This window comes from Oryctolagus cuniculus, chromosome 9, assembly GCF_964237555.1.
Source record: "Oryctolagus cuniculus chromosome 9, mOryCun1.1, whole genome shotgun sequence".
Taxonomy (NCBI): domain Eukaryota; kingdom Metazoa; phylum Chordata; class Mammalia; order Lagomorpha; family Leporidae; genus Oryctolagus; species Oryctolagus cuniculus.
This window is the reverse complement of record NC_091440.1, coordinates 136,664,730-136,676,924: the sequence shown is the minus strand read 5'-3', so window position 1 is coordinate 136,676,924 and position 12,195 is coordinate 136,664,730. Positions and strand designations below refer to the sequence as shown.

Here is a 12,195-nt window from a genome sequence, read left to right as displayed (position 1 = left end):
TTTTCTCTCTGGTGTGGAATATCACAGACTTGATCTCATAGAACGACAGAGTAGAATGGTGGTTGCCAGCTCCTAGGAGCTGGGGTGACTGGCGGTGGGAGATGTTGGTCAAAGGATACAGAATCTCAGTCAGACAGAAGTAAGTTGTAAGCATGGAAACTGTCGTTAAGAACATGTTGTGTTCTTGATCAGTGCTAGGAAAGTGATTGGTAGATTTCTTATCATACAAATGATAAGTGTGTGAGGTAACACATGTCAGTGACCTAGATTTAGTTATTCTATGATCTGTATGTACTTCAAAACAACATAATGTACCCAGCAAATGACAATTTTGTGTGTTGATTAAAAAAATTAAAAAGTCATTCCAACTAGAAAATCTGTTTTTCAGTCTTAAATGACAATGTAAGGCTTTCAGAAACTAACTGTACTGTACTTTTTTCTGTTGAAGATTTGAGGATCCAAGCCATAACTCTTTTTAGAAGTAACATCTGTTAATGAATTACGAGCAAATAGTTTAAGTTTTTTTCATGGATAAACTTTACAGTTTTCTCTTTCCTTTTGCCTTGAAAATAACAGTTCATAAAACAGATAGCAGTTATTAGATCAAACATATTGTCATTTATATCCCCTATAAAATTGGCTCCATTGATCCAAGCCTGTTTATGATTTACTTCCATAGTGTTTTTAAAAGTTCATGAAACTTCCTGAGACTCACATGCTAGTAGCTCTGCATTTCTTCATAGTTTGAATCATAAATATTTTCTTTCACTTTTCTGTGACAGACACTATTTTATGCTAAAATTAACAAAACTATTAGCTAATCTCAAACTATTAATTATAAATTATATAGAGGACATTAAAATTTTTTTTTCATATTATTAGGTTCTTCTTGGAAGGAATATGCATTAGCACATACTCAGGGAGGAGAAGAAAAGAAGCAAGCTTCTGGTACATCAAACACCAGAGGATCAAGACGAAAACCTGCGGCAGTAGCTCCTACGAGGAGATCTACGCGTAACACAAGGGTTGACGCAGTCAGTCAGTCTCAGAAGTCTCCTGTGTCCGTTAATTCTGGGTGTGATGCCCCAGGGAGCAGTAATGCATCTGTAAGTGCTTCTTCTTCAGCTGAGCCTGAAAAGCCAACAAGACAGGCTCCAAAACGTAAGCCTGTCAGAAGAGGACGAAAGCCACCTTTATCAAAAAAGAAACTTCGGAGTTCCATACCTCCTCCTGAAAAAGCATCCTCAGGTGATTCAGTGGATGAAGAAGCTGCAGAATCAGACACACCACCTGTGTTGGAGAAGGAACACCAATCAGATACGGAAAAGAGTGCATGCACTGTGCAGACAAACACAGAAAGCCAGTCTGCTGTGTTCTTGGAAAGCCGCAGCGAGCAAATAGAAGACAAGGAACATACTGAGGATCATGACACAGAGGAAAAAGTGGAATCTCCACATTCCGAGTCTTGTACTCAAGACCCTGCTGTGCTGGTAGGAGAGGAGGAGAAGGAAATGAAAAAACTTGAGGATGCAGGTGCAGAAGCTAATGTCCTCTGTGTAGAAAGTGAGGTTTCTGAACATACATCTGGAAAAGGAGGTGATGGATTAGAAAATCCAGACCAGACATCTGGACCGTCTGCACCAGAGGTCAAGGCAGGTGCATGTGCAGATAACTGTGAATGCTCAGGATCTAAAGTTGAAGTACACCAGCCTGTGTTTAGTCCCCTGGGTGAGTTATCTAAGAATGCAGAGGCTGTGGTTAATGAAAAAGTGATACAGAATGCTTTCGGAGATACTGTTGATCAAAAAGATTCCCCAGTAAAACAAGAAGAGCTCATGGAGAACCCCACATTAGAGTCTTCAGTGGATGAAATAATGCCAGCAGGGGACAAGAAGTCTATTGAGAGCGCACTCAGTAGTGAGCTGGAGTGCACAGGAGATGCAGATGCAGAAAGAACTGCAGCGTGTGACACTGCAGAGAACGAAGGTTTTGGTAGCCTGCAAGACTCTGAAAATAATTTATTACAGAATAATCTCAACACTGAATTGGACAAATCTTTAAAAGAAAAAACTGAATCTCTGGTTGAACATCCCACACCTGTGGAGTTGCCTGACACACAAATAGAAAAGATTGAGAAGCATTTTAGTGAGGACAATAACGAAATGATACCTATGGAGTGTGATTCATTCTGCAGCGACCAGAATGAACCTGAAATTGAACCTTCGGTAAATGTTGATTCCAGACAGTTGGATGAGAATTCTCTGGCACACAGTTCTGAAAGTAACGTGCCTTCTGCTGATGCTGCAGATGGAAAGGTTGACATGGTACCTCAACCATCTGAGAGCTCAGTAGATGCAACAGAGAAGGCCAGAAAGCCTCGTACTCGAAGATCTAGGTTTCACTCCCCATCTACAACTTGGTCTCCCAGCAAAGACTCTGCACAAGAAAAGAAGCGGTCTCAGTCTCCTTCTCCCAAGAGAGAAACTGGAAAAGAGAACAGAACATCTCAGTCACCATCTCCTAAGAAAGAATCTGCCAGAGGACGGAGGAAATCTCGGTCTCATTCCCCAAAAAAGGACAACTCGAGAGAAAGGAGGCAGTCTCAGTCTCGGTCTCCAAAAAGAGATAGTACCAAGGAAGTCAAAACATCTGAGTCACTGTCCCCTAGGAGAGATGCTTGCAGAGAGAACAGGCGGTCTCGATCCAGAGCAAAAGATTCCTCTCCAAGAGAAAAGTCAAGGTCCCGAAGCAGAGAGAGAGAGAGCGATAGAGATGGGCAGAGGAGAGACCGAGATAGAGAAAGGAGAAGCAGAAGGTGGTCTGGGTCCAGATCTCGTTCTAGGTCACCATCAAGATCTAGAACAAAGAGTAAGAGCTCATCATTTGGGAGAAATGACAGAGATGATTACTCTCCCCGGTGGAAAGAAAGATGGACCAATGATGGTTGGAGATGTCCACGAGGAAGTGGTTGGTACAGGAAGAGTGACCCCGAGAAACAGAGTGAAAATACCAGGAAGGAAAGAAACGACCTCAATCCAGATGTTGTTGATCCAAGTTGTACTGACAAACATAGAAACGACTGTCCAAACTGGGTAACAGAAAAAATAAACTCTAGGCCTGACCCAAGGACCAGAAATCCAGAAAAGTTAAAAGATTCTCACTGGGAAGAAAGTAGAAATGAAAATTCAGGGAGTTCGTGGAACAGAAACTTTGGTTCTGGTTGGATGCCAAACCGTGGTAGGGGTCACCGGGGTAGAGGCACTTTCCGAGGTGGTTTTGCTTACGCAGATCAGAGTGAAAACAGGTGGCAGAACCGGAAACCCCTCTCAGGGAATTCAAATAGTTCAGGAAACGAGTCTTTCAAGTTTGCAGAACAGCAGTCCTATAAGCGGAAAAGCGAACAAGAGTTCTCATTTGATACACCGGCAGACAGGTCTGGGTGGACATCCGCATCCAGCTGGGCTGTGAGAAAGACGCTGCCTGCAGATGTGCAGAACTATTACTCACGGCGTGGCAGGAATTCTTCAGGCCCACAGTCTGCATGGATAAGACAGGAAGAGGAAGCACCTGACCAGGGTAACCTATTCTCTGTTTATGGTGCCCTTCTGTTGGAGAGAAAAGGTTATGCATTTAATACCTTGTATGAATTGAGCTGATCCCTATTTGTAGTGTTTGTAACGTGAAGTTGAACCCAGGGAGAAAAGTGGGCATTTGGCCCAGTGGTTAAGACTCCTGTGTCCCTCATTAGAGTACCTGAGCTGGATTCTTGACTGGCTCCTGACTCCATGTTTGTACTTCCTGGCAGGCAGCTTTGATGACTTAAATAACTGGATTCCTACCACCCTCATCAGAGACCTGGATTGAGTTGCCAGTTCCCAGCTGTGCCCCCACCCCCCTAGTCCCAGATGTTGCAGGCATTTGAGGAGTGAACCAGTGAATGGGAGCGCTGTCTGTCTCACTGCTTCTTAAATTAAAAAAGCCAGAAAACTTGGAAGGGGGCAGGCATTTGGCACAGCAGTTAAGTCACTGCTTGGGGTGCTGTCACTCTGTTTTGGAGAACTTGGTTCTAGTGTGGTTCCTTCTGATTTAGTTCCCTGCTGATGTGCTCCCTGGGAGGCAGGAAATGATGGCTCAAGTACTTGGGTCCTTGCCTCCCACCTAGGAGATCTGAATTGAGTCCTGCTCTCCTGTCTTCATCCTGTCCATCACTGGCTGTTGTGGGGGTTAGGGAGTGAACCAGTGGATGGAAGATCTCTCTACCTCTCCTCTCTCTCTCTGCCTTTCAAATAAAATGAAAATAAATAAATAAAAATTTAAAAAGAAAAACAAGTTAATTAACCTAATCCTAACCCCCTGTTGAGTATGTCATAGTGTATTGTGTAGGTAAATGCAGACACCCGCACAGTATTTGTGATTTTTCTTAACCCCAGTCCTTCTCTTTGTCAACTTAAGTGCCCCGTGTTGTGTTTGTTGTAGCAGACGAGCTCTGGATGCTTCTGTGCAGGATTAGTGTTAGGTGACCATTTCACCTGATGCTTTACTCATGTTGATACATGCTCATTTTTAGGAATAGTTTTAGTTGGATGTTTTAGTTAGAAAATCATTTCATATTATTTAGAAATAATAGGAATAAACTAAAACATTGCCGATTGGTTTTACCATACTGAGTACAGTATTTTCTGTTTTATTTAATGTAATCAGTGGTTCTTTGCTTCTCTGTCTAAAGAGATTTATAATACGATTTTTTCACAAGCCTTTCTTCTTTTGCTAGATTCTAACCTAAAAGACCAAACAGGCCAACAAGTTGATGGTTCCCAGCTGTCAATGACCACAATGCAACCACCGATGCAGACACCGATGCAGACACCGATGCCGCCACAGATGGGTGTGGTGCAGCCTCCTATGGGCATGCAGCCCCCGCCTGTGAACATGTTCCCCTACCCAGTGGGGGTTCCTGCTCCTCTGATGAGTGTGCAGCGCAGCCCCTTCCCCATCCACCCGCAGCTGCCTGTGCACCTCCACACAGGAGTGCCTCTGTTGCAGGTGGCTGCTCCTGCAGCCGGATCTCAGGGACCACCCCCACCCCCACCCCCGCCTCCTCCCACCCAGCAGATGAGCTACATGGCTTCACAGCCAGAGGGAAAGCAACTGCAGGTATGTTCCTAGCAACTCTGTTTCTTCATCATAGCCAGTGTAAACATTTAGCTTTGGGGGACAAATGCTCAAGAAAGGGCTTCCTTGCATCCAGCAGTTGTTTGATGACATTCACCTCGCGGTCCTCCAACCCCTCCAGAAAACAACAACATACTATCAAATCCAAGCTGTTGAACAGGGTCTTGTCAGTCCAAGAACACTGCAGAAGGAATCCAACTAGAATTCAGTGTCCTCCCCCACCTCCCATCCTGGCCTTTGGGAACTAGTGGTCCGCTGCAGTGCAGGAGCGGTGCTGCCTTCTTGGGGCAGCTCCCGGGGAAGCTGTTCAGTGCCTGTTACTGACTGGGTTTCCTTTCCGTGAATCTGCTCGGCTGCAAAAGCAGGGAGAGTTCTCTGAATCAGGTAACTCAGGAATTGCAGACACTCTTCTGCTTGTCGTGCGGCTGGCTTTCAGGAATTCTGGAATCCCAGACGCAGCTGTTTGACTTCAACTGCCGCGTTTTCTCCATTCTTTAAAGTGTGGGCACTTAAATTAATTTTCCTGAGGAGCCTTGTATGGAAGATACAGTGCTCCAAATGCTGTTCTCCTCAGTGTTGCCCTGAGAGTATAACTTTATACATTGAATATTAAAGTGGTCTTAACATACTTAGGTAAAGTTCTATTTGAGAATGTTGTGGCACAGCAGGTTAATAAGCTGCCTGTGGAGGCGGCATCCAATATTGAGGCTCTGTTTCTGATCCAGCTTCCTGCTAATGCCCCCGAGAAGGCAGTGGGTGATGGCCCAAGTACCTGGGCCCCTTCACCCACATGGGAGACCCAGAAAAAGCTCTTAGCTCCCAGCTTCAGCCTGGCACAGCCCCTGCTATAGCAGCCATTTGGGGCATGAACCAACAGATTGAAGATCTATCTTTCTCTCTGTCACTCATTCTTCCTCTCTCTCTGTCAGTGTGCCTTTCAAATAAATGCATACATTTTTTTTTAAATTTTACTCAATTTCTTCAAAGAGCTGTTTTGACACAGATGTCCTCGAATATGCCTGTCTCTTATGCATTGGAGTCAAATCACTTTTTTTAAAAATGTTTTCTAATTATGTAACTAAAAGACTTGTATGGAGTATAAGCCATGCATTAACTGATGGTAACTCTTTAAAACAGGGTATTCCCAATGCTTCTCATGTAAGTAATAACATGAGCACACCAGTCCTGCCTGCTCCGCCAGCAGCCCCTGCAAATGTGGGAACAGTTCAGGGACCAAGTGCTGGTAACACTTCGTCATCAAGTCACGGCAGGGCCTCTAATGCTGCTGTGAAATTGGCAGAAAGCAAAGTAAGTGTCACAGTGGAAGCCAGCGCAGATAGCTCGAAGACAGACAAGGCAAGTTCCAGGTTGAGAGCAACCTACATAATTCTATATCTGGTAAAGATGAAAAAGTCGGCTTTCTGTTGTATGAGTCATGAAGGGAATTTTATTGTTGATAATCTTGAATTCTAATATTCATTTGAAAAATTCTGTCTAAATTGCTACCCAGTGAATTACTGGTAATAGTACGTAATTATTTTTAGAAATGTTTGATATGTATGAAGAAATACTGTATTTGTCACACTAATATTTGTAGAGGGCTTTATAATGTCATTATGCACTGTTTGCAGTTTGATACTTTTAAAGGAATTTTTCAAGATATGTGGTTGGCAAATAATAATTACATATTTTCTTCTCATCAGAAATTGCAAATTCAAGAGAAAGCAGCACAGGAAGTAAAATTGGCCATTAAGCCATTTTATCAAAATAAAGATATCACCAAGGAAGAATATAAGGAGATAGTGCGGAAAGCAGTGGATAAAGTAAGTTGTGGCTTTAGTACATGAAGTGCGTGTTGTTTTGAACCACCTCTGACTTCACCGAGGGATGCATGGGTTTAATTAAAATAATAGAAGTTAGCTCTCACTCACTTTTGTCTGCTTTTTCCCTTTTTAGTTAGTTCGTAAAAGACATGAAATATGAAAATATGTCTTTTGATCTCTGAGTGATTTTTCCCAGAGCTTTTCATTTTGCTTTTATTCTTTTATGCATGAAAACAGTTTTCCCCCCTTTTTCCTAGGTTTGTCATAGTAAGAGTGGAGAAGTAAACTCTACGAAAGTGGCAAATCTGGTAAAAGCCTATGTAGACAAATACAAATATTCACGGAAGGGGAGCCAAAAGAAAACTCTGGAAGAACCTGTGTCTACCGAGAAAAACATAGGCTGAAGTGAGGAGCGCAGTAGAGGACATTGTCAAGATTTCTGCCAAGTGCAGTTGCAACTTGCACCATTCACTGAGAAGCAGATGTGACTGACTGAAATCCGGTTTTTATAAAATTATTATTTTTTAAATGTAGGAGATCATGTTTTGTTCTAAATAAATATAGTTCTGCACTGCAGTTTCTATCTCCCCCTCCCACCCAGCTCCAGTATAATGGCAAAGTCCAGGGAATTCAAGAATTTAAAACCATGTGTGTGTTTGCTAGGACTGTGTGAGGTGTGGGTGCCAGAGGACGTGCAGCTCTTTGCTTGGAACAGTGGAATTCATAAATTGGGAATTTCCAAGTGCACTGGCTTTGGAAGAGAAATATATATAATACATTTATTCTATCAGGCTAAAAAACAAATATGGTCTTTATGATTTTCCTTTCTAATTATAGATAGTTAAATAATGTATTACCACAAGAAATATTTCGAATATGAAGTAGAACATACCAGTTGCAGGGTTCCTAATGTGTATTTTTGAAGTACATTTCTGAATAAATGCGACAGAAAAAGAGGATCGGTCCCAAGTGGTGAAGTTCAGTGTTGGGGACTCCGAGAGGCTCCTCACCTGCTGTGTCACCAAATAAAGACTGTGCTGCTTGTTTTTCTTCTGTGCCTTCATTCCCCCCAGTCTGAGAGGAACCAGTCTGATTTGCTAGATTACAACATGGGAAGTTCGAAGTCTGTTGATTTAGAAGACCAGTTTGGGGAAAGTGTTGACTTTGTAGAAATTACATTCTTTCCTAGTACCGTCTGCCCATTAGGACCATCAGTTGTGCCAACTGAGGAACTGCTGAGTGGTAACCCTTCCTTCTTGGCACTAAGGTGGATTCCATACTCAGGTCCCTGGTTTCAGTTGTTGTCCATCTGTGTGGTCACTGATGAAATTGTGGTTTTGTTGAGAAATCCTCAGATGCTTTACTGTGAGGAAAGTCTTAGTTTGGTGACCTGGCAGTGGCCATTAGTCATACTGTAAAATTCTGGACAATATAATGAGTGTTTTGCAAAGGGGGAAAGGGTATTGTAGAGTTTTGGTTAGACTTTCAGGGTGTAATGATGTGGTTAATTTTTATAAAAGTTAAGTTTAAAAATAACACCATTTTTTGATTGGCATCTTAAAAGGAAAATAGATTCTCTCTGATTCCAATAAAACTTTGAGTAGATAGGAAGTAACTGGAGGGAGAGGAAGTACAGGCAGACACAGGTGTGCCACTGAGACAGACTGACCCATGACAGCCCAGCTGTTGGAGCATTGCCCTGCAGGATTGGCTTTGTCTGAAGTCCATTTTATTTGCGTGGTACATTTCTGGCGCTGGCTGTGATAGTCAAGATATTTTTAAATGGTGGCCTCCGTGGAGGTTGTAGGTGTCCATTTCCTTTCTTAGTTACCAGTGTAAGCCTGTACAAGTTTCTAAGTTGTTTCTTATGGTCCTCCTGTGTTTCTGGGCATTTATAATAAGATATTCTACTGACATATATATTTTTTAATAAAAGTTTGTGTTTAGATTATGATGGGGAAAGAAGTTTAGAAGTATATTTCTTCTAAAAGAATATGAAGACATTGTTTCAAGTACCAGTGCACACTCCTCAGTTGTTTAAGTTTAGAACTCTACATATCAGTTGTAGACTTGGCTGGTTCACACTTTGAGGATTTTGTAGCACACTGCTCTGCCTAGGCTGAGTAGTCACACAGTGCGTACTTAGCTGCTTTTTCTTTACATTTGAAACATTTGAGAATTGTGTAATGTTTTAAAATTTGCTTTATGCCACTTAGTGTTGCAAGCATGTTTTAGTCTTGATGGAAAATTAGGTGGTGTGGTCACTAGTTAAAGCCTCAGGTCTCCGCTAACATCCCTTGCAGTTATTTCCACCATTCTTGAAAATATCAAATATGTGTTCTGTAGCTGATTGGTCATTGATTCAAATGCATCTAAAATGGATAATTAAAAATGTTGTTGGATTAGAACTCAAATTTTTTAAACCTGGTCATATTTAAGAATGAAGTAGAAAATGGATGCTTTATGTTAATTACATTTCTTTAACTTTGCCATTCTTTTTTCCTCCAGAAACGTACATTAATATTAATTAATGTGCACAATATTAATCAAAAAACATTTTGTGGGCCTACAGATTTCACTTGTTCTTTACCAGGATTCAGTATTGACTTCATCCTCGAAACCCTCATTCCTTTAACTTGGTCACATTGACATACTTTAGGCTTGAGAGAGGCCTAGAATTTTGAGACTTAAGAGTAGTTGCCCTTAATTATCATTCCAGAAGTTTTGTGCTTGCTTTTGTCGCCATGACCAACTTTGCCCGTCATCTTCCTTCCAGTGCAGTGCGTCCCACCGCGCTACCCCCAGGAGCTGCAGCTTTAGGCACTCAGCGGTGGCCCAGGGCTCTGAGACTTGTTCGTGGGATGAGGTTGGAGTGCTGTCTACTGAAACAATTCTCTTAAACAGATGTCGTGTGTCCTATTTTCTAATAAATTCTTTTGATAAACAAAGTAGTGTCTTTAACATTTTCTTGTTAAGGTTCCTGGGGAGTGGAGACTATCACTTCTGTAGTGACCCCTTCCAAACATGTTGAAGTTATTTCTTGGATTTGTGACAGAGCCACTGGTGTCCATGTCCGTCGATGCCTGTATTCTGCAGCAGCTTAGGGGAGCTTTAAGCATGTATTTCGGCAGGATCTGTACCTAATTAAATAATGATTGCAGGGAACTAGAAAAACCTTAGTAAATAAAACGTGTGGAAGAGAAGAGACTGAAACACAGAAGAAGGAGGGGACCAGCTATCACCCTGCCTCGCCAAGGAGGCGACTGCTAGTGCCAGCCCAGGGCACGCTCCAGGGCGGTAACCTGTTCCCACAGAATGACGTGCTGAGCATTTTCTGCTTCTCGTAGAGTGTTAGATGCGCCAGTTTTAATGACTGTGCAGGATCCCACTCCTTACGGCTCACTAGGTACTAAGTCGTTTTTTTAATGTAAAGTTGGCAAATTCTGGATTTGACTAACAAGTAAGACTGATACAGAGATTTTTACATGTTAAGTCTTTGTACACATTTCAGGATGTTTTTTGGGAATTAATTCCTAGAAGTGGGATATCCTGGTCAATCATTTATTTTATCATAAAATGTCTAAAATAATTATTCAGCCATTTGGTGTGTACTTTTGAAAAGTTTGATGTGTGGCATAGAACATCTTTGTTTTCTTGAGCTGGTTCTACTACTTGAAAGGGAGCCGGTGTGTCCTTCCAGGCGCTCTGTGCTCACGGGAGCAGGTCTACGGCTGCGGGAGAGCAGCCCGTCCTCCCAGTCACGCGGTTTGTGCTCGTAGGTGCTGTGCCTCTCCAGCCCGCAGGAAGCTGAGGCCGCTAGAATGGCAGCCGTGTGCGTGCCATGTTCTGGAGGAGGCTGAGTTGTGTTTGTTGATACAGGCTGCAGGTGGTAGGAACACTGCTTTTTGGAACGCCCTTTGTGTCTCTAAACCTCCATTTTTGTGTATCAGGTTACTTTGAATTTCAGGATATGAGTGTTTTAACGTTGGATAACTATGACTGAATTGCTCTCTGTTGTAACACGTGGGTGTACTGCCTGCCTGTGCGTAAGTCTGGTCACCTGTGCGACGTTCTGATGGAGTTCATCAAACAGTGCGTACCTACTGTCTGTGAGGAATTTCAGGTCTTCAGGGAGTGTCGGGTTAATCTCAGAATTCTCAAAACACATTTGTCTCACTGTCTTAGACTTTCTTTCTATTACCTCATTTAATTGATAAACTGAATTTAGTAATTGTCTTGGCTGATGATGCAGCTGAGCATAAAGGAGACAGCTGTCTACATAGCTACTCAGTGAGTCCAAATGCAGATCTGGGGGTTGCTGGGCCTCTATACCCTGCGTGGTTGTGGCCTCCTTGCTGGGTTCCGTGTTCATAAGGTGACTCCTGGCTTACCAGGGTGCCTCAAGTTTGATGTGCAAATTGATTTTCTGGCCAAGGAGTGGCATGAGGAAGGGGTGTTGGTTACTGTGTCTAACTGGGCCCCCTCGTCTTTGACTTCTCATTGGTGCTTCCTGTGTTTTTCGTGACACATGTTTAATGAGTTCTTTGTTCTCACTTCTCTCCAACCTTCACCTTTCCTCTTTACCAAGTCTTGCTCTGCAGGGAGATGCGGCTCCTTCAGTTCCCAGCTGTGTTAGCACTTAGCCTCTCAGTGGTTTCAGCTGGCAAGTTCTGCCCACATACATCCATGTCAGACTCTGGAGTACACAGCTGGGGTCACGCTCTTCAGAGAGGAGCAGCCGTGCTGTTCCACCTCCCAGGAGCTGTAGAGTGCACAGGGGCAGAGCTCCAGGTGCTGCAGGACGCAGCTGTGTCAGCAGGACCAGGGGATGGTCGCGGAGGGCCTGTGGGGAGGCGGGCGTGCCTCGTGGGACAAGGCCCTAAGCAGGGGAGGGGGTTGGGGTTCCAGTGTGTCTGCAGAGCAGCTGCTGAGCAGGCGTTTGACTTGTAGTTACCCTACATGCTAAACATCAATGTCTTAAATTTTATTGAACTGATAACTTTTTAAGGGCTTGGGAGGGCAGGCCTGAGTTGTCCTGAGCGCTCGTCTGACGCTAGAGTCTGGTGGCCCCTTTCAGGTCCTGGCAGTTGTCGGCACTGTCCTGCCGTGCTGGTGCTGGTCTCTCCACTGGCCTCATGGGCTGAGAAGAAAGTGGGCGTCCCTAACCTCAGCGAGCTGGACACACTCCCCAGTCCTTCTG

The 12,195-nt window shown here is 43.5% G+C and overlaps 1 protein-coding gene across 9 annotated transcripts in view; it reads left to right on the top strand.

Moving 5' to 3' along the window:
- The window catches only part of SCAF11 (SR-related CTD associated factor 11), a 72,987-nt gene extending 63,044 nt beyond the window's left edge, over window positions 1-9,943 (top strand). For 7 of the 9 annotated variants that reach the window (XM_008259359.4, XM_051851001.2, XM_051850997.2 and 4 more), the window contains 5 exons: window positions 883-3,576; window positions 4,772-5,154; window positions 6,310-6,528; window positions 6,876-6,995; window positions 7,253-9,943. In XM_008259359.4, coding sequence (XP_008257581.2) covers window positions 883-3,576; window positions 4,772-5,154; window positions 6,310-6,528; window positions 6,876-6,995; window positions 7,253-7,399 — 3,563 coding nt within the window. In that variant the 3' untranslated portion in view covers window positions 7,400-9,943. The remainder of the gene's footprint in view (window positions 1-882; window positions 3,577-4,771; window positions 5,155-6,309; window positions 6,529-6,875; window positions 6,996-7,252) is intronic. The other 2 variants (XM_051850998.2, XM_051851000.2) reach the window with 2 other exon arrangements.
- Window positions 9,944-12,195: the final 2,252 nt, after the last annotated feature.